Here is a 21,779-nt window from a genome sequence, read left to right as displayed (position 1 = left end):
AGAGATCTAAGTTTATTTCATTGATTTCTGTGGAGAAATGTCTTTATCTATCAATAATGCAGTGCAGAGTAAATGTCGGGGGGTTTGGGGTGTTGGGTGTTAGGGGGTCCCCACTAAGGGCTTTGACATAATTCGAACACTGTATAAGACAGGCAGAGCGAAGAAACCGCCTGTAGTGCTGTATCATTTGTCCTTTGCTGTGTCACAGAAGAGAACAATGCCTTCCATTCAGATTTCTCCCCAGGCGAGAGAGACGTAATGAAAGATAGACTAGATTGTCATTTCCGGTGTTTGCTGTGCTCCTGGCACACAGCTGCGCCCCTGATCTATGCCATGATCTCCTGTATACCTCAGGCCTCGCACCGCTCAGATGAACTGTCATTATCATTGGACTTGGCCGTGTGAAGAGTGGTTTGTTTTTGCAGAATGACAGAGAAAGAGAAAAAAAAATGCAAAAACAATATACAATTATACTTAACATTAGTGTTCATGTTACCATGTAAGTAATTATGTGATTAATGAGAAATACGAATGAACATAATGTACTTAATATGCTATTAGTTTGTGTAGCAGCTTGCAATTACACATTGCATTTGTAATTTATTTGATTCATTCTCCAATTTGTGTAACATGAACATTGTAATGTGGTGTTAACAAAAAAACACAATTAACAAAAGCTCAAACCCTGCATCATTCATGACAGGAAAATAAGGTCTGCGGTTAATCATAATCGAAGAGACTTGTTTCGTAAACATAAAGGTATATGCAAAATATGTAAAATAACTGTTTATTCATCTAAGATATTCTGAAAACTAATTAGGATTTCCCGAGGGAACCCATGACAAATTAGCTTTTTGCGTCAGCCTTCAAACTGACATGTCTGAACAGCTTTATCATGCCTTGTGACATCATTTCCTCTAATGTTCTGTGTGAACCGCAAATCTGTTTCTATTTTTTTTTTCTATCTCTATTTCCTATTCCTTCTCACGTTTGTCTATATCACTTTACCCAGTGGCTATGGCATTTTCTTACTTCCAATTCCGCTTCAACTGTCTATGATAAAACACATTTTCTCTCTTCATGTGGTTGTCCAGTTGTTTTATTTATTCATAGTCTATATTTATACCTTTTTGTTTATCATGGTTTATTTATGAATCCATTACGTCTTCTTTATACACTTCCTCGGACTGTTCCAGCTGTAAACAAAACTTTCTATAATGCAAATCCAAATCCAAAAATCCAGCAAAATCAGCATGTTTGTATTGGATGGATGGAAAGACGGACTGGTAGGTAGACAGATCTTTCAGATACACTAGATATATCTATCTGTCTATCCATCTATCGATATATAGGCAGACAGATATATAGATGATCGATAGATATACACATACAGATAGACAGACATACAGACAGATGATAGATACACAGATATAGATAGACAGTTAGACAGACGGACAGATGGGCCGATAGACAGATATACAGATAGACAGATATTCAGATAGATATAGATAGACACATGGATAGACAGACAGATATACAGATAGATGATAAACAGACAGACATACAATTTATGGATGGAATACAGAGATGATTCATTTTAATTCAACAGTTTGAGAATGCCAACCATCTGACCTGTTGGACGCATCTTTATGGTCGGCAATTAAAAATGAAAAATAAAATGAGTTGTTGTTTCTCTTGCAGTGTCAGCCTTGTATGAGTCAGATCCGCCCGCAAGCATGAATGTTCTGTAAAATGAATAATTTGAATAAAGAGTTTTTTTTTTTTTTTTTAAAAACAAGAAATCCCCATTAAAAAGAACAACTCAATATTATATTAAAAGATTGTTTTATTCACAATTGAAGTGTAACAAATATAGTTTATCAAAAACTTTTGCTTTAATATAATTTATTACATGATAAGATCATAAGATTTATATAAATGCAGTTTGCCAGAATGAAATATGTACAATTAAAAAACAAATTAATGAAAAAGAAATCAAACCAAACAATTTCCCACAAAATTAATTGCATATATATTAAAGAAAAACAAAACAAAAAAAATCAAATCAGATTATGTGCAATGGAATGATTATCAGCAATATAGTACAGTTACATTTCTGAGGTGGTCTCATGAAGAAATAACAAACGACAAGAATCACAAACGAAAAAAGGCATTTTCTATGCAAGATCATCAACACAATATTTAAACGACAAATTTTAATCTGAAAAGCACATCTCCTATTCCTGTTCCAGACTGTCACCTAAGATTCTCTGCGGATTCTCAGTCACAGCTTGAGGAATCACTTTCACTAAAGAGACAGCACGAAGCGCTAGTCCGCGCTAAACCGCGGCAGTGCTAAACATCGTTTAGATTCGCAGTATCATGAATACAGTGAACGCGATGTCTTATCTACAGTGTCACAGTGTTTTATGACGGGCCTCGCTCGAGATGACGTTACTTTCATATATTACTCGCTAGCACACGTTCAGCAGAGAAATACCATGTCGAGTGTTGCAGTCGCTGGCCTCAGGAGAGGAACCTCTGTGAGGTATTTTTGTTTCCATGTAGAAAGGTTTTCCACCAGTGTAATAGATTGGTTAAAGCACCACACCATACTAGTTAAGCAGAGTGGTTCAGGTTTTTTTTCTTAGTTTTGGAAACACTGCCTAAATGTAGACACTAGGAACAAACCTGTCGAGCACGTCCTGCTGCTCAAACCTCAAGTTTGAGGTGTCAATTTCCAAAAAACATTAATAAGATGGGAATTAGACCGTTCCTCCTAGAATTGGAATGTGGCTATGTAATGTGTAATAGATGTAGTGATGTATATGCACGCCAATGCATCAGATATATTTCTTATTAGTTTCCCGTGTATGTGTTGTATCCAGTGCCGTGGACTGCTTTGCATTCATTGGTTTGCATCATTTTCCATCGAAAATCTTCACTTGTGCTGTCCTACAGTAATATTCCTATTCTTTTGTATATGGAGAACCCGAACATACTGATTCACAACTTTGTGCTTTCATGTTAAATCAAAAGACACTAACAGATAAAATGATAAAATCACAACAACTAGGCCAAAGCATGTTCAATTCACATTTGGTGGTACATTCATACAAACATTCACTCCCCTTTTTGACTGACGCGGCCCATGTCCTAATAAAACACTTTCCCAATGGATTTGAGCAGCTTCATCACTGTTTACTACAGATCCCCTAAAGGGACATGGTGATGGTTTAAAAAAAAAAAAAAAAAAAAAAAAAAAGAGATGGGATGAAATTCCAATTCTTCAGTTCTCTTGCAAAACGTTTGCATTCGCTTTAAAACTTTTGCTTGTGCGTTTGCTTACAAAACCTTTCGTTCCCCCATAAAACTCTTTGTTCATTTGCAAAACTTTCATTATGGGATGGGAGGTGGGAGGAAAAACTATATTTAAATGCTTTTGCGGGCAATGGCAAAGTTTCTCGGGGAAACGTAATAAAGAGAATACAAATATTTTGCAAGCAAACGCAAAGTTTCTTCGAGGAATGCAATCATTTTGCGAGAGAATGCAAAGGCATTGAAATATTTTTCCATCACCATGTCCCATTAGAGGCATTTTCTGCCCTTCACAATGAAAAAAAGACAAAAATCCTACGTCTTGTAATAAATTAACACAAAGTACTCTATTTTACATGTATAGGATAAAAAGTCTCTGCTTCCATTGATTAAGTAAACAATTAAAACACATTTTGAACACATTTTATGCAACAAAGTAAGCTCACGAATGTAGGGGCATGAATGATAAACGACTGTCCATCACAAGCTTAAGAAGGCTGAAGCCAAGTAGGATGAAGCTCTTGGTCAGAGCGAAAATAAATAGAGCGTTGCTATTAAAACGTGACTAAATTGATCAGTAAGACTAAAAGGCACTAGTTGACTTGCTTTCACTACCTTGCTGTAGAATAAAGCCTCAAAATACCGAACCAAACATCACCAGAAAGAAATGGACAGCAAGAGATGGCGAAGTTTGGTGGATATTTCATATCTTCGCTTCTGTAAACACACATGATGCCAAAAAGACAAAAAAAGAAAAGGATGTCGATGCAGTTTGAGTTACCTATGGCTTTATAAAGTGTGTGAAAGGGCAAATTACAATGGAAAATGGTCTGGTCTCCTCACAGAGGAAATACGGTCCTTCTTGGTCTCTGAGGCTCAGAGACATGTCCAGAGTGTCAGGGACAGGGAGAGAGGGAGAGAGGGAGAGAGGGAGAGAGGGAGAGAGAGAGAGAGAGAGAGAGAGAGAGAGAGAGAGAGAGAGAGAGAGAGAGAGAGAGAGAGAGAGAGAGAGAGAGAGAGAGAGAGAAACACATGAGAACACATGAAACTCCAGCAGAAGTTCTGGAGGACAGGAACTCTCCAGCCAGAGGGGTTTTACACCCATAGCTCTTGTCCACTGTTAAAGAAGGTCCAGAAAGTTACGTTTCATTGGTGCTTTGGGGTGGAATGAAGATTACTTGAGATGGTTGGCTAACTCTGGGCTCGGTTTCTTAATGACGGGAAGAGGATGAGCCTCCGTGTTGAACACCCACTGATCGAAGGGCAAATGGTCATCGTCTGAGAACAGCAGATACAAATACCTGAAAAAAAAAAAGAGAAAGAAAATCTTTTAAAGGGCACTTTCTGTTGTATATAGTAATTCACAGTAAGATTGCCAGTGAGAGATTTGTGGTATTTGGAAAAAATGATTATGTACAGTACATGAATCAGAAGCATAAACATCAAGGTTATGAGAGGGAAATAATGATCACTAGACTCTTAGTAGAGCTTGGTAGAGATTTTATAATAAAAAAATATTTCCAACAAATATAGAAATGCATTACTGTATATAAATAATCGTAATATGCAGCAATTTATTTTTATAATTGCCAGAAATATTTCTCTCTCTCTCTCTATGTACATACATATGTATTTCTCTATGTATTTCTCTATTCATCGAGAAAGAGACAGTTTTCTGTTTTTCTTTTTTCAGTATTATTATGTAAAATTTGCGACAAGATGGACATTTTACAGCTCTAATGTAATGCTATAAATTCATAAATACTTTATTTCTGACTATGCAAAAAAGTAATAGCACACCTTCTGATCAACAAACTGCTTGATTTGAGAAATCATTCATGTCTATAGCACAAAGAGGGGGAGAATAGCCAAATGGCAAAGTTTAATACTTATGCGCAATAGTAAAAAAGAAAACATCTCTAATTATCTCCATTAAAGTCAACCTGCATAAATAAATGTACCTCTTAAAATCTAGATGTTCACTTCGTAAACAAAACATGAACATCTCCCAACTAAGTGCTGATGAATTAAAGTAAAACACTGCCAAGACAACAGCACAAGGGATGGAGACTACAATCTACAAAAAGTCTGAACATTTTACTTCCTTTGGCTGAGAGTCATAGCTAAAGGACATTGTTTCACAAATGAAGGTCATAATTCAAAACCTGCAGCCAAGAAAACAAAAAAACAAAGACACGGGTTTATTTGGAAGGCCGGATGACACTCGTTAAATTACAGCCTATAAACTTTAGCTGGAGACTGCGATTCCTGATGAAGTTGTGACCTTGATAATACGGTTTCTAACCCTTCCTCCCTCGGTTCCCTCTCTGAACATGCATTGGCAGGAGATTCGCCGATGAAAGGCTCTCTTCTCCACTGCCCCTCTGAAAATATAAGCTGTTGACCTCAGGCCTCCAGAGTTAAAGCTAAATCAGGCGTGTCCACTGGATGAACCACTCCTGGCAGCTTAAACTGCACCTGACCTCCTTTTGCAGCCAGCATGATCTTCAGACCTTCAGTTTTAATGCCCTGCCACTGGCTAGAAAAAAAATTGGAAGGTTAAGGCCAATTCTAAACGAAACTAAGAGGATTTATTTGATGACAGAGGTGACAACAGTATCATACTGCATCTGCAAGTGAAATGGACCCAACAGCTTTCAAGCTGATATGCTCTTTTAAATTGGAAATACTTCAAAATGGAAGTATTTGTTATACTGTGATTCATCTGTGCACATCATTTAAAAAAAAAAAAAAAAATGTTTTATTAATGTGCCCTCATAATCTTTAATCAAAATAACTTCCCTCTTACAGTGACATCTCTTCTCTTCTCTGATGAAGTATTTACTGGCGTGAGGGAGGGACAACCTGTCACTCACATGACATCACAGCAATAGCAAACCACAACCATCCAATCAATTCCTGATGGACAAATTCAAGGCTCGCCATTCGCCTTGTTTGAGAAGCCGTTAAGCTCAATAAGGAAACTTCCGTTTCATGCCGACTTTAGTTGAGTGTAGGCGTCTCCTGGTTTTACTGTAGTGCTTTTAAGTTAAAGCCTCAAAATACTGAATCTAACTGCATCCCAAAAGCAGCAAAAAAAAAAAAAAAAAAAAAAAATTAAATAAAATAAAACCCTGGGCAAACCAAATCATGAAGCAAAATGGAGGTTCGGTAATTTGTTTTGGATCCCATTGACTTTCAGTTATCTTTTTTACATAGAAGGAAGTAAAGGCCAGTTCACACCAAGGATGATAACTATAACAATAACTAAAGTTTTAATAATCATTCTTATTCTATGAGAACAGGGAAATCCACAAACCAATTATAACGATGGTAGGAATGTAATTGTTGAAATAACTTTTTAAAGCGATTTTCTTTCCAGCTGATAAATGATAAAAACATTGATAGCCATTTAGAATCCATCCTGCTTTAATGGATGTGAGCATTTAAAGCGGCAAACGACAAAACTGCAGCATGTGCCTATAGTATACTGAATGTTTACTGAAACTGAATTGTGCGTTAATGTGGACACCAATATAGTTATCGCTAAATCGTTCTTGGTGTGATTGGGAATTTGGAATGACATGAGGATGAGAATGAACGATTTTTCATTTTTTTGCGCGAACTCTCCCTTTAGTGGTTCAGCATGTGAAGCGGAGCAGATGAAGTGGGCTGAAGTGAGCATGTTAAAGAGCACAGTCATGCCCACAAACACATTGAGAGCATTTCTATGAACAGGAAACTCTGATCCCTCAGCCCGCCAGACAGTCTGGTTCTGAAGAAGATCCATTACTTAATACGCACTTACTGTGCAAAAGAGGCAAACACAGCCAAAAGCAACAGAACGAGAAACAACCAGAATAAGAGCGAAGGAAAAGCTGAAAGCAGGGGTTTCTGGATGCGCTCACTCTCTCTCAAAGAACTGCTAAGTCTTTTCCTTGTTCAATTGTGTGCATTGTGCTCCTCCTGGCCAAAGGGCAAGCACTCCTCCAGAGTATTAAAGGCAGGAGAAATGGAGAGCCACTGTCTTCCGTGGCAGGGTGAGACTCGAACAGTGATTTCCTCTTAAACCGCAATCAAACTGGACGAGAACTGGGAAAAGCTTCCCAAAAAACAGGATACAGAAGTGCATTGTGACCTCTCTAACTCCTCAGCTCTTCATTCTGGGCCCTGACGGAGTAAAATACTTGTTCTTTATTCATTCCTTTCATTTATCAATGTCTTTAATGATGAATGTTGTGCGATAAGGAACCCTGTGAATGAGTTCCAACTGTCACAGTCTCGTGTCTCAGCCACTTCACCTTGACAGTGACGCTTCTCGCTCTGACAGAGAAATGGCTCCATTGACTACATTCTGAGTGAGCATCTTTCCTTTAGTCAATCATTGCAGAAACACAAGTTAGTCTCAGACTCTTACAACATGTCCTATGAATAATTCGCAGAACATTTGATATTTACTGCACAACAAAATGGCAAGAGGTTTCTGAAAAATCTAAAACTAATTGGCTGGCTGATCTGATTTCAAGGAGTCAACCTCAGTGTTCTAGTATTTTTTTACTAGATATTTGTTTACAAACTTCTTATATATTCCCCAAATAAAACCTTTTTCATAGAGAAAATCAATTCTATTAAGATGTTTGTTTTGCACTGTAACATTATTTTTATGACAATTAAGCACTGCTCTCCAAATTCTCATTAGTTTTTTGTTTCCCCCTCATTATTCTGACTGATGATTCTCATTAGATTCTTATTAATATAATACAATTTATTTTTAGTATGTGAATCAGAATTCTTTCAACACAGTACAACACATATTACCATTGCAAAAATAATTACAATTTTACATCACACACACACACACACACACACACACACACACACACACACACACACACACACACACACACACACACACACACACACACACACACACACACACACACACACACACACACACACACACACACACACACACACACACACACACACACACACACACACACACACACACACACACACACACACACACACACACACACACACGGGAGAAATGTGCTCAACTGTCATGAATATAGTGTCACACAAAAAAGTGTTTAACTTGTACATTTAAAAGCTATAAGTGGGGTAGGGGTAGTTGAATATGATTTCACTTTTCTAACTTTAGTTAGTATGTAATGTTGCTGTTTGAGCGTAAACAACATCTGCAGTTACAATGCTTAAAGTTCAAAGAAAAGGGAGATATTTTCTTTTAAATAAATCGTTTTTTAAGGACTACAACAAACGGCTGGTAGGGACTACACGACATTCCTCCCGGGTTAGTGACATCATTAACCCTAAAATTTACATAAACCCGCCCCGGGAACGCAATTTATAGATTATCAAGACAGAAAAAGGGCATTATACCACTCCTTTAAGCAAGCAGTTTTCTCAACCCTGCAACACAGCCACCAGTGTGTGCGCTGTACTCACTTGAGTGTTTCAGCCAGGTAGAAGCTCTGCTGCACGTCATCATGGTTAGGAGTGCTGGCGTAGACGTCTCTTACTCCGCTGTAACCCCCTTCCAACCTGCAGTACTTCTCCAGAGCCTGAGATACAGAGATATAAATGCACCTGTCAGTATCAATGCAATTCCTAGCAACTGCATGTACCTTTGATTTTCAGAGACAGTACACTGATGCAAAGGTGTTTACTGGCTCCATTCAAAAGACCCCCAACTCCAAAGTCTATATAACAGGGCTTGGCAATTCTGGCCACTTTTCTGCAGAGTTTAGCTCCGACCCTGATCAAACTCACCTGCCTGTAGACCCCCGCTTTATAATATTCTGGTCTCTAGATCTACATCTAGGGCTGCTCCTTCAGTGTAAGTCTATGGGAGATTCAGCCTGTTTTATTGACAATCAGGCATAAATAGTAGGTCCAATCACTCAGAAAAGTAATAGTGTAGCATACTTTATGTCAAGGAGCCTCATGATTTACAACAGAAAAACTATACAATTGTGTAGGACAATTTATGTGCCAAAGTTTAATTCTCAGGATGTAGGCGTTTGTTTGAATACCAAGTTTTAAAAGAAATTACTTTTATTCAGCAAAGATGCATTCAATTGATCAAATGAGACAGTAAAGACTTACAAAATCATCATGTCTACGGTAAGTCCCCATAAAACATGTGCATGTGTTTAGTGATAATTTCAAACCTTTTTTTTATTTTTACCAAATTTGGAACATATGTGAATACAGTTTAAAACCATTGAATTCTATTTTTTAATCAATGAACATCAAAGTTAAATAGAAAAAAGATATCTGATTTGTTTAAAATGATCCACTTTTCATGCTAGAAACCTCATATAACAGTTTATCAAACAGTGATGGGATGTGTCTCTGTAATGGGAAAGCAAATTGTGCCCTATTTGTGAAAAGTGCCATAATAATAATCAAATTATTGGTGTTGTGGCGGTGTAAAGATTGTGTAAAAGAACGTTTTAAGATAATGAAGTTTTTACAAAGCGGTTTTTGAAGGAAAGAAAGAATCAAGCCTTTCATTTCATAAGAGTTGAGCCAGCACATTTTTACTGAGAGGGGAATAGATGGCAGAGGGAGAGCGAGGGAGGAAGAGATGTGATGTATCGCCTAAAGGGACCGACAAATCACAATGGCAATCTGAAGTCATTATGATACAATTACAAGGCTGTGAGATCTTGGCGGTCTCCATTGTCTCTAATCCTGCTATGCTGAAGTGCAGGGAGCGTCTGAGGCCAGGGATAAAGCCTCACTGTGACTCACAGTCTGGCCTACATCCCAGTTTAACCAGTCACGTACTGGTGACATTACATAATAAGTGATGTGTCAAATCCACATGACAGAGTTCTCACCTGTACCGCCTCCCAGCCCCACTGTCTGTACTTGGGGTCGTGGGTGAACCTCCACATGTACATGTACGTTTCGATGACCTCCGGCCTCAGAATGAAGTACTTCTCATTTTGCCGTGTGGCGATGGCCTCCACGCCGCCGTCGAAACGGAACGCCTCGGGACCCAGCTTCATACCTGAAACATACATGCCGACAAATTCATCGCTCAAACGTCCATGGAGACAAGGGATTATGGGATTACACTGTTCCTGAGATGAAGAGAAACACTATCAGAATGTGGATTAGGGGCTGTGGTATAATCTGGACCTTTGTTAATCTGCGTCAGATAAAAATACCTACGCATTATGAACACGTCGGTGATGACTATGACTCTGTATGTGTATGTGTTTGACGAGTGCCAGAGGGATTTGAGTGTGTGTGTGTGTGTGTGTGTGTGTGTGTTCAGGGTTAACTGGCACTGAGCAGAGTCAGCAAAAGAAAATACTTGACAAGTAACAAATCTCTTGCCACTGCACAGATGTGGAAAAATACATCACATAATCTGTATATAATGAATGTTAGACAAACCTATGCATAAACATATCATTTAAATATTTACTTAAATACATTGTTTTGTTTTCATGTCACAATTTTCCACAAAAACTCATTACCGTAGCTTAAATAAGTAAATAAATAAATCTCATTACCGTAATTACCATTTTACCTTTGAGTACTTTCGATTTACTGTTATACAGTAATTTGAAAAACAAAAAAACAAAAACAATATTAATAATAATAATAATAATAAAGATAATATAAATAAATACTTTACTACAACAATAATTTATTCACAATACAATAATGAGAATTAGAATTATATAGTTGGTAGGCAAGAAAAATGGAAAATAAAAATGGTAGAAAATAAGCTTCATTTTCTTTACACAAAACATTATTTCTTATTTCAGGGTGTCTGCACTTGCACTGCACTATTCTACTATACTATTATACTATCTACTATAACTATAGCTAGAAAATGTCTGTATAATCAAGCATCTTCTGTTTTTTGTTGCTGGAAATGCATTTTCAAAGCAGTTCTGTCACTCACTTGTTCGGGTGTAAGACTCATGACACGTGCGGGCGATCTCAGCCGCGAGCTCCATCTGGTGACCCGTCTTATCATCGGGGGCTCCGTCTGCTCCTAAAGCAATCATACCACCGGCGAAGCAGGTCAGGTGACCCATCTTATGCTCCAGGAGTCCACCTTTCCATTCTGCGATATAAGTCAACCCTCCGCTTGACTTCCGGATCAAATTCTTTTCAATCGCCTGCATACAGAACAGAACAGAAAATGAAAAGTAGAGGTCACTTAGTTGTTTTCAATGCCAATTTCTTCACTCTGTGGTTATTTATACTGTGTGGGTTAAAATGAACTTTGTCAAACTAAACAAATGCAAACAAGGGCATTCAAGGCTTCGGTGTGATTTCTCTCAAAAGCGTCCTGAGAACAGTTCAAGGCCCAGAATAAGGAAGATCATAGCAGAAATCAGGGTCACAGCTGTGTGCCAGCGATCTGTATTTACAGAAACATCACACACATGGGAAATGAGATTCTTATCTGTCTGGAAAAGGGCTCCGGTGCATTTGAATGGAAAACTGGAGACTTCATCACCATGGTACCCAAAGGCACGCAAGGAAATAAGTAAAGCATCTGACTCTCTTTTTCTTACATCACACCCTTTGTAATCGTATTTCATCATAAATATGGCATCAGTGTTGTGGAGAAACTGAAAGTAGTAACAGTACTAGCTTACTTTTTTTTAAGTATGTTGAATACTTTTTTTTTAAGTATTGTAGCTGTTCATGTAATGATAGCATTTTTGTCAAGATTTTTATGTTTTTTTTGTCTAATTGAATTAAAGAGTAAGATGAGTAATTAATCAAATATTTGTTATATATTCTTCTATAGCATGAGAATGCTGGATTCAATGATCTTGCGTCACCCTAAAGGATATATACTATGATAATGAACGGCAGTTTATTATCCTGTGTATTATTGTTGTGCTAATTAAATGCATAGATGGACATGAAATATTCATTAAATAAATCAAACTTAAAAATAAATCAAATATAAATATTGGTTTGAGTTCAAATTATTTTATTATCCAAAAGAAAAAGAGTGCGGATTGATACATGAAACCGCAGTAGACCACAGTAACTACACTCCTGCCACAGCACATGGAGAAATAAATCACATCCTGTACTGTGAGATGTGACCAAAACCATAAAAAAAATGTAATAATATTTATAAAATGTATCTTCTTTCACATGAGGATTGGTAGACAGGGGTCCAGCACTTTTCAGAATCATCGTAACTTTAATAAATGTAGAAAGATTGTGTATGAAATCAGTTGCCTGAATGCCACAAGTGAGCAGAATATAGTACCGTTGTAATCGAAATTATGCAGCCCACATTGCAAATCAGACTTATTTGCAAAATGAGCAGACTTTCAGCTGTTTACAATGAACAAATCAAACAAAAGTAATTGAAATGGCTCAACAAAACAAATGTTCCAAGTGGTTTCCCCAAAATAAACTGAAAATGCAACTTTTAATGACTTCAGCGGTCTCAAAATTATTCAACCCCGTCATGGCAAGCATCTTTAGTACTTGGTAGAACATTCTTTTGCTGTAATGATCTGCTGCAAACAAAATGTACAACCAGACACTAGATTCTGGCAAGTCAGGTGACTGTGATGGCCACTGTAGAATCTTCCAGGACTTCTTCTGCAACCAAGCCTTGGTGGAATTTGAAGTATGCTTGGGATCATTGTCCTGTTGGAAGGTCCAATGATGCCCAAACTTCAGCTTCTTCACTGACGGTATGACGTTTTCTCCTCGGATTTCTTGATACTTCAATCAATCCATCTTGCCTTCCACACGCTGCAGGATTCCAGTGCCAGAATATGCAAAGCAGCCCCAGAGCATCACCGAGGCACCACCATGCTTAACTGTTGGCAGAGTGTTCTTTTCAGCATATGCTTCATCCTGCTTCCTCCAGACATACTGCTGATCTATAGGGCTGAAAAAGTTCCAGTTTTGTTTCATCGCTCCACAGAACAGAATCCCAAAACTTCTGTGGCTTATTTATATGATTTTGAGAGACTTTTCTTGTGCTTTTGGGTGAGTAGTGGTGTACATCTTGGAGTTATGGCAATGGAAACCACATGCGTTTAGTACATGCCTTACTGTGCAGGTCTTTTTGCAGTCACTTAAGGGTTTTTCTAAACCTGCCTTCTCAGAAATCTGGCTGCAGCCATCGATAGCTTCCTTTTTCTGCCCCGTCCAGACAGTGTAACCACAGTTCCTTTAACTTTGAACTTGCGAACTATGCTTCCAACGGTGTCTCTAGGGACATTTAGCACCTTCGCTTTCTTTTGTATCCTGTTCCTTTTTTGTGAAGGGCGACTATTTCTTCTCTCAAATTTTTGGACCATTCTTTTGACTTATCTTTTGAGCCATATTTCTAACATGCAGTCAAATGTGACACTCAACAAACCTAGCCAGTTTAGATATTTCATGTGTTCTAGCTCAAGCACACCTGGTGCAACTAATGAAGCCCTTGATTAGTTGCATCAGGTGTGCTGGAGACAACACCCATTTTGCAGATTTGTGTTGTTGTGAAAAATCTTATTCGGGGGGTTGAATAATTTTGAGACGGCAGAAGTCATTAAAAATTGCATTTTCAGTTGAATTTGGGGAATTTTGTTTGATTTGTTCATTGCAAACAGCTGAAAGTCTGTCAATATTGCCAATAAACCTGATTTGCAATTGGGATTGAATAATTTCGATTACAACCGTATTCCAATGACACTAGCTCGTAGCTTGGAATGCTAGTAGTAAAGTAGCTCCCCCAATACTGTTAGGCACAAAAATGAAGACTTTAGCATTGCTTGAACAACAGGAACTCAATCTACAGCGATACATCAACAGTCATTGCCGTAATGTGCTTATATTTCCCAATGGTACAAATAACTGAATGCTACAGCTGAGAGGTGTAGATGAAAGGAGATGATTGAGCGCACTATCCATGGTTAGTGAGATAAATTAGGTGAAATCAGGCAGTATAGAGAGAGTTAAAGGCCTGATAAAGAGCTTTATATAGTTGTAATGAATGCCTGGGTAAAATGGTGGACACAATGGCAATTTTATAAGCCCTCTCTGAAGGTGACCGAAATAATGCACTTTTCTTTTCTTGGATGATTGGCCTGGAGTCCAAAGTGTGTGTGTGTGTGTGTGTGTGTGTGTGTGTGTGTGTGTGTGTGTGTGTGTGTGTGTGTGTGTGTGTGTGTGTGTGTGTGTGTGTGTGTGTGTGTGTGTGTGTGTGTTTGTGTGTGTTTGAGTCACTCCAGGGAGGCACCCAGACCCAGACAGACGGCCAGAGGGACAACATTATCTTAGGCCGGTTGAGGTGGTCCTCTCTAATGAAAGTGAGGATTGAGTTTGTGGTCTGTAACAATCAGTCTGCACCAGCTTTCCAAAGCTCTCACGGACAGCTTCAGCAGAACGCTGGTGGCAGCTTACACACACACACACACACACACGCACGCGCACACGCACGCGCACGCGCACGCACGCACACGCACGCACGCACGCACGCACACATGCACGCACACACTACATTTCCACAGATGAACACTGAAGAGGAATTCCAACACCTGAAAACCTGCAGAGGACAAATTTCTAGACGTTCAAGCTAAGTGCAATAAAAAAACAAACATTTGCAATGCAGATTCTTTCCTGGAAAAAGTGGACATGGAAACTTGAGGGGAAACATTCAACAGTACAGAAATAGCACTAAATAAACTTTAGTCCGACTAGATATTAAATTTAATTTGTGAATGACAACCGAGCCTTAAGAATAGAAATTCAGTTTTATTTTAGTATCTGGATCGCTCTACCAAAAAAAAAAAAAAAAAAAAAAAAAAAGAGAGATGAGAATTGAATTGAGCTAGCGAACAAGATGCAGAGTTGAATTTAAGGACATACATTAAATAAAATGAAAGCCTTTTAGTTTGTAATAAATATTGGAAAAGGAGAACAAATGATTATGAATTCTTCTGATAAATCATCTTCTGATAACCCCAGAAATGGTATATATTAAAGACTATCTGCATGCTTTGAATGTAACGGATGGAGATGATCCAGAAATAAGAAATGTTAATGTAACAGACAAGGTTGAGATTTTTATGGACGATCTTATAGCAAGACGGAGAAGGAGGAGAGAAAGGTGCTGGAGAAGATCTTCCACTAAGGCTTAACTTCCTCGGAATGGACTGATTCATCGTGCACAGCAGTTTATAAAAATTAGCAAACGAGTCGAACGATTAAATAAGAAAATAATACACATTGTAAACAGTTGTATGGTTGAAAATGAAATAGATTGCTCAAATGAGGATGTGTTGAATTTGCAGGACAAGCTCAAATTACTTAAAGCATAATTTGAGCTTGACCTGTGAACTTAAGGGTCATTGCTAGAAGTGTTATGTGTGTGGGTGTTTGTGGACGCAACATGTTTAGGTTGTTAGGACCACATGCATTTTTAAAGGGAACTGTGAACATCGTTTGCCTCAGACATAGAAAATGTGTGAAACTAGAGAAAGGTCAAAAGGGCTGCGATAGTAAAACTCACCAAATAAAGATTTTGTGTATGTGCTGCATAAAATAGGTGTGAAAAGGAAATGTATATTTTGAATATGTGCTTTTGAAAGCTTATGTTAATAAAGGACTAGGAGAAGTCCAAAGTTTTACCTTATAAGGGAATTAGCTGTACTATAATAACAGCCCATAGTTAGAAGGCGGCCTTGAACAGGGTTAGTATAAAAAGCCTTGAAGAGTTTTTTTTCGGGGCTGCAATTTGGGTGAAGACTTTTATGTGTTCAAAGAGACATGTTTTTTTTATGTCCAAGAAACATGGATGTCTAGTCGGCAGCGGTCTGGCCATTTGATCAAATCGGCAGCAGAATGTAACATTTCTCTGGTCTTTTTCTCTCTGTAAAAAATGGACTTTACCTGCAGGGCATCGTAGTAGAGCTTCTTTCCCTCCTCGTCACTTTTGTCAGACATGAGCCAGGCCTTCAGCAGGTACTCGTAGAAACTGTCCCCCAAGCCTCCAACTGAGACGTGATCTGCAACACAGCCAAAATGGCAGAGAGTGTGAAAAACCCCTTCCTACATTCATTTATAGTCTGCTGTGGGACTGCATTAAATAGAATTGCACACAATTTTTAGACATGAATATGCGCACACACACAAACTTTCACACAGTACGAGAGGTATGGTATGGTATGGTAAAACATGTTTGGGATTACGCAAATATCAAGATAAAGTGAACCTGGAGTACTTCACATTCACAATGCATGTTAAAAGACTAGTAGTAATCGTAGTAGATGCTTAATGCCATGACAAAAACATACATGTACATACCATAAACAACATACCAGAATGAATAAAAGGTTACAAACAACAAATAATCCTAATAAAGGAAATTAAATTCATATTTTTCTACTGTGATAAAAAAAGAAAAGAAAAGATAATTATAATATACTGTATAATTATAATTATGATATTTGGAATAGTTATAAATTTCCATCTGAGCAACAGTAGTACTTTGTTTAGGATTATTTTTTTTATTTTTACATTTATATAACCATGCATGACAGAAGGCCATGTGACAGAAAAGATACAGTATGGGGGTTCAGGGTTTTCTTCTTAAAGTCTGAACCATTTTCATATTTTCTACTAAAAAACAAACAAACAAACAAAGTACATAATAATCAAAACACTCATAACGAACAGAAAACAAAGTCAACTAGTAATTTAAGTTTTTGTCGTTTTCTCATTTATAACATTGTTTATTATGAAATGCTCTTAACATGCCGATTAATAACACTAAATGTAGATAGAAAAAATATATAAAATAGTCATGTATGACAGCTAAAAAAATAAATCAAATTTGTAATTGCGGCATTCTGGTTTTCTGCAGTGTTTAGCAAAAGTATCAACTTGTTTTGCTTCTCACTGTGTTTTTGCTACTGTAGTTAAAATAACTACATTATCTGCGGCTCTTCATGTGGCGCTTTAGCGTCTTTAGCGGGAGAGAGAAGCAACTTGCACGGAATGGAAAGGGCTTTAATGAATAGCGTTTTGCTCTAGATATAAATATTAGAGGATATAGTGCCAAAAAGATCATTATCATAAACAACCCTGAGGGCTTGTGGTGTGAACCGCTCCATTGTTTTGATGGTGCTACCGGATCATTATGTCTTGTGGTCCAGATGGAACCAAGCCAGGGTCCAGAATCGGACCACAGTCCGCTATTTGAGGACCCCTGACCTAGAACACCCTAGCAACCATTTAGAAAAGCCTAGCAACCACTTAGAACACCCAAGAAACCATTTAGAAAAGCCTAGCAACCACCTGCAGCACTGTAATTGATAATCAGATTCATTCACAAAAAGTTTCTTAATTATTTCTCCTTTTTAATTATTATGAAGCAATGCATCACTATGCAAATACTGTCATCATTGAGTGGCCCAAAGTGACAGACTACACAGCATACTCAAATGTGTGGATTCCATTTAGTAGCCAAAACATTTCATAAAAAAAAAACATACCATTCAAGCAAAACGCACTGATGCATCCAATTAGCACGAGATGGGGCTATTATTGATTTTACAGATGAATTGTAGTCAAATTTTCTTGAATACTAAGTACTGATTTGTGAAGGTTTAAGACATTTGAAGATGAGACATTAGCATAAATTTATGAAATTGTATAATCTTTAGAATTATTCATTCATTTGAATAAAATAAATATATAGTAACTAAAATATATCTACATTGTTTTGGAAAATGAAAAGGGTCTGACAAGCACTTCTGATATAAATATGAGGCTGATGCAGCACATGTAGCTGTAATTGTTGGTTATTGCACATTTTAAAACCATAAGTATCGGCTATTAGCAGGTCATTTTTATTCACTGGCCCCTGGTGCACATTTGGCCCATGAGCTGCATAATTTGAATATCCCTGAGGAAGATTAACAAAAGCCTAATTCAGAAATTCAGCTGAGTGCAAAGTGAGTACCATAAAAAACCATTAGACATTTGAAATAAGGCTTTAAACTAGAGCAAAATGCTTTGTTTTTCCCCTTCCTGTGCATTTACCCCGAACAGTAGCTCAGCAGTGTATTTTTTACGGCTGTCTGCGCTTTGGCTCCATTTCTCTTGACGTATCTATCACACAAACAAGTGCTTAATGAGGTATAAATATTCATGAGCTTGATCATCAATCAGACAATCACACAACAGTGCTCCTCGACCCACAGATTCTCATCTCTCACACACAGTGGACTGGACAGCACTGAACGGACTGCCTCACTCACCGTGCCACCTGGAAACACACATTTCCTCCTTAAGCACACAGACCTGACTTATCTAGGATTTCGCTTGATAGAAAAGCAAGCACTGCAGATAAATGAAAAAAATGTATGCTTAAATGGAATCTTATTAGCTAAAGATCTGGGCTTATAACTCAAAATAAATTGAATTAAACTAGATTTTTACACCTTCTGAAGAAAAAGTGAATGATCATTTAAAAGTTTGGGGTCAGTTAGATTTCTTCATGTTTCAGAAAGAAGTCTATTTGGAAAAATATTTGGAAATATTATTACAATTAAAATTACTTTTAATATATTTTATAATGTATGGCATTTTGTGATGGTAAAGCTGAATTTTCAGCATCATTACTTCAGTCTTTAGTGTCACATGATCCTTCAGAATCCTTCTTGCTGCTCAAGAAACACATTTTTGTATTAAAAGTTGTATTAAAAGTATCAAAAGAACAGCATTTATTCACAGGCTTTTTAACAATGTAAATGTCTTTGCTATATTTTTTATTTAATGCATCCTTGCAGACTAAAAGCATTCATTTCTATAAAAAAAATATATATATTGTTTGTTTTGAGTCATTTGTCTGAGTGTAGACAAGAGCCGTGTCTCTCAAAGTGCTTCATTTATTTTAATGGGAGAGGTTGTTTCATTCTCTTGCAGCGCAGGCACAGAAGCAGGTATTGAATTCTCAAAAGAAAGTCTTTAAAGATTTTAGCAGGAGGTCATTGATACTCGTGGCAGACTGGATTTGCCCGCGGGCCCGATTTTGAACAGCTCTACGCTACCTGATTTAACTTCTTAGTCACATAAGACGGCTTTTCCCCACTGTTGTAATATTAGTTCACATACAGATCTCATAGAAACTCCAAACTGTCCTGCGCTGTTGGTAAGAGGGGTTGGTTGTGAAAAGTAGATGCGAGGTGTTCTGTTGGTAAAAGCTTGACAGCTGGAAATGGTTTTTTTTATGTCAGCTCTTGACGTGCTTCCTGAGCAAAACCTGAAGACCAGCTGAGCTTATTACCCAACAGACACTGAGAATGTGCGAAGTCTCTCTGTACAGCACTGAAGCACACAGAGAAGCCCTGAAACAGACCATATACAATATACACACATTTTGTTCTTAACCACAACCCTTACTGAAAGCAAAATGTGAAGCGACAAAATTACAAAATTTATTCTGTGTTTCACAGCATGACATGAGGATGAATGAACGATTGTAATTATAATTTTAATTTTGGATACTCCTTTAAGGCGAGACACGGCAGGCAAAAACATTGTTTTGTTTTTTTCACTGGTTAATTTTGAGATTTTGGGATATTTGGGATATAAAAGTCCAAAATACACATTTAGGTCTTTATTTTACTACACTTTGTCTGTTTGCGTATGTAGATTTCTCAAAAATTCAACAAAAGTTGGCGTTCTACATAATCCCACTGCTCCGCCATCGCTGCTTGCACCCTGTCATCACATACACCGTTAGAAAGCTCTCTCTCTCCAGTACACCGTTAGAAAGCTCTCTCTCTCCAGTACAATGCTGTTGCATCCAAATATGGTCATTTCCTTTTTATCAGCAACCAATCGTGAAAGTAAAAGGGGGGCTTTAACTCTAAATGCACAATCTCATTGGCTGATATAAATCTTTAAAGCCGTTTTCTCAAAATGACTTCTCTCATACTATAAGTCCGAAATCCCCACTTCAGTAGCACCTACTGTATATACACCAAACTTTCCAGTCTTGTACCTAGTTATATTATGAAGACATTTACAGAGGGATTTGTAAATATATTATTCCTAGCCTGATTTATATAACATTTTATTCCAAAAAACATGGCGAAAATAAATTTAAGGCTATTGCCAGTATATTCTGATTTACAGGATAACAAAAGTAGATATCCATAAATCCCTCTGTATTTTTTCCCCCCATCTAATATGTGAACAAAATGAAAAAATCATTTTGAACCTGGCTTTACCCAATACTCAGATTTCGTTTTTTTTAAAAATATATGCAAATCAGCGCATATTTAATTAGATAATGCCGAATTTGCATATTTAAACATTAAATTACAGAAAACTTGTAATACATTTTTTTTCTCATCTTAATGTAGGTAATCAACTGGGAAAGTTTCATGGTGATATCTGCTAGTTAAAAATGTTACCCTATTCACCTGTAGTGTCTCGCCTTAAAGGAATAGTTCACCAAAATTATTTACTCGCCCTTATTTAGTGGAATGACTTTTACTTCTGTGGAACTCAAAATAATTGGAAGGATGTCAATGTGATTCAAAACACTGGATACCACTGACTTTCATTGTATGGATTAAAAAAAAATCCATTTTGTTTTCACGTACAAAAAAACAACAAAAAACAAGGGTCATAATAAGTCATTATAATAATTCTGATAAATACATAGAATTAGAATTAAATTAAATTTTAATATTTTTATTTTTATTTACTAATTGTAACAATTTCATCCATTTTAAAATGTACAAATATTATTTCAATACATTTTTTTAAATATTCAGAATTTGAATAAATAAGAATAAATTCTTTATAATAATAATAATAATAATAATAATAATAATAATAATAAAAGAGTGCTAAAATTCCGTCTCCTATGAGGTTTTATTCCGTTGGAATGTCACCTAGAAAACAGCTTACTATGTTTTGGAACTTTTGTCAAGTTGTACATATGAAACTGGAAGAGACAAACCGATTTGAAACATTCTGAGAATTCCTGACCATGTAAAACTAAGTTAATGCACAAGTATGAGAAAAAAAAAAAAGAGGAAGGGTAAAAGGAGGGTAGATGGTGGACTATATAGGATGGTTGTTTCATGTTGTTGTTTCATTACGGTCAACCCTGGAGCTACTAGCTGCTCAAACCCAAACATGACAACTGACCCATATGGAAAGCCCTTCAGGACTGTTCTGGGCCACTTGTGTGAAATAAAAAGACTGACAGCTATTTTTAAACGTAGCTGTACGTTATCATCCCATCTTCCCTGCGGCCTGCTGCCATCTCAGATCATTTTTGTTTACGATCATCTAACAAATGACTTTTGTCAAAGCGAAAAAAAAGAAGGACTTGCTCCGATGCACAAAAAAGAAACCTCGTTTCGGATTGCTACATTCTGACAGCTCAAAAGCCTCTCCCTTTTTTTCCTCTC

General features: G+C 37.2%; 1 protein-coding gene across 1 annotated transcript in view; it reads right to left on the bottom strand.

Moving 5' to 3' along the window:
• Positions 1-1,830: 1,830 nt before the first annotated feature.
• Positions 1,831-21,779, bottom strand: part of man1a1 (mannosidase, alpha, class 1A, member 1) — a 107,430-nt gene continuing 87,481 nt past the window's right edge. The window contains exons 8-12 of the mRNA XM_079889371.1: positions 16,234-16,349; positions 11,270-11,489; positions 10,188-10,360; positions 8,788-8,903; positions 1,831-4,619 (exon numbers count right to left, since the gene is read on the bottom strand). Coding sequence (XP_079745497.1) covers positions 4,493-4,619; positions 8,788-8,903; positions 10,188-10,360; positions 11,270-11,489; positions 16,234-16,349 — 752 coding nt within the window. The 3' untranslated portion in view covers positions 1,831-4,492. The remainder of the gene's footprint in view (positions 4,620-8,787; positions 8,904-10,187; positions 10,361-11,269; positions 11,490-16,233; positions 16,350-21,779) is intronic.

This window comes from Squalius cephalus (assembly GCF_949319135.1).
Source record: "Squalius cephalus genome assembly, chromosome: 12".
NCBI classification, from domain to species: domain Eukaryota; kingdom Metazoa; phylum Chordata; class Actinopteri; order Cypriniformes; family Leuciscidae; genus Squalius; species Squalius cephalus.
Note: the sequence above shows the minus strand (reverse complement) of the source record. Positions and strands in the feature narration are given on the sequence as shown.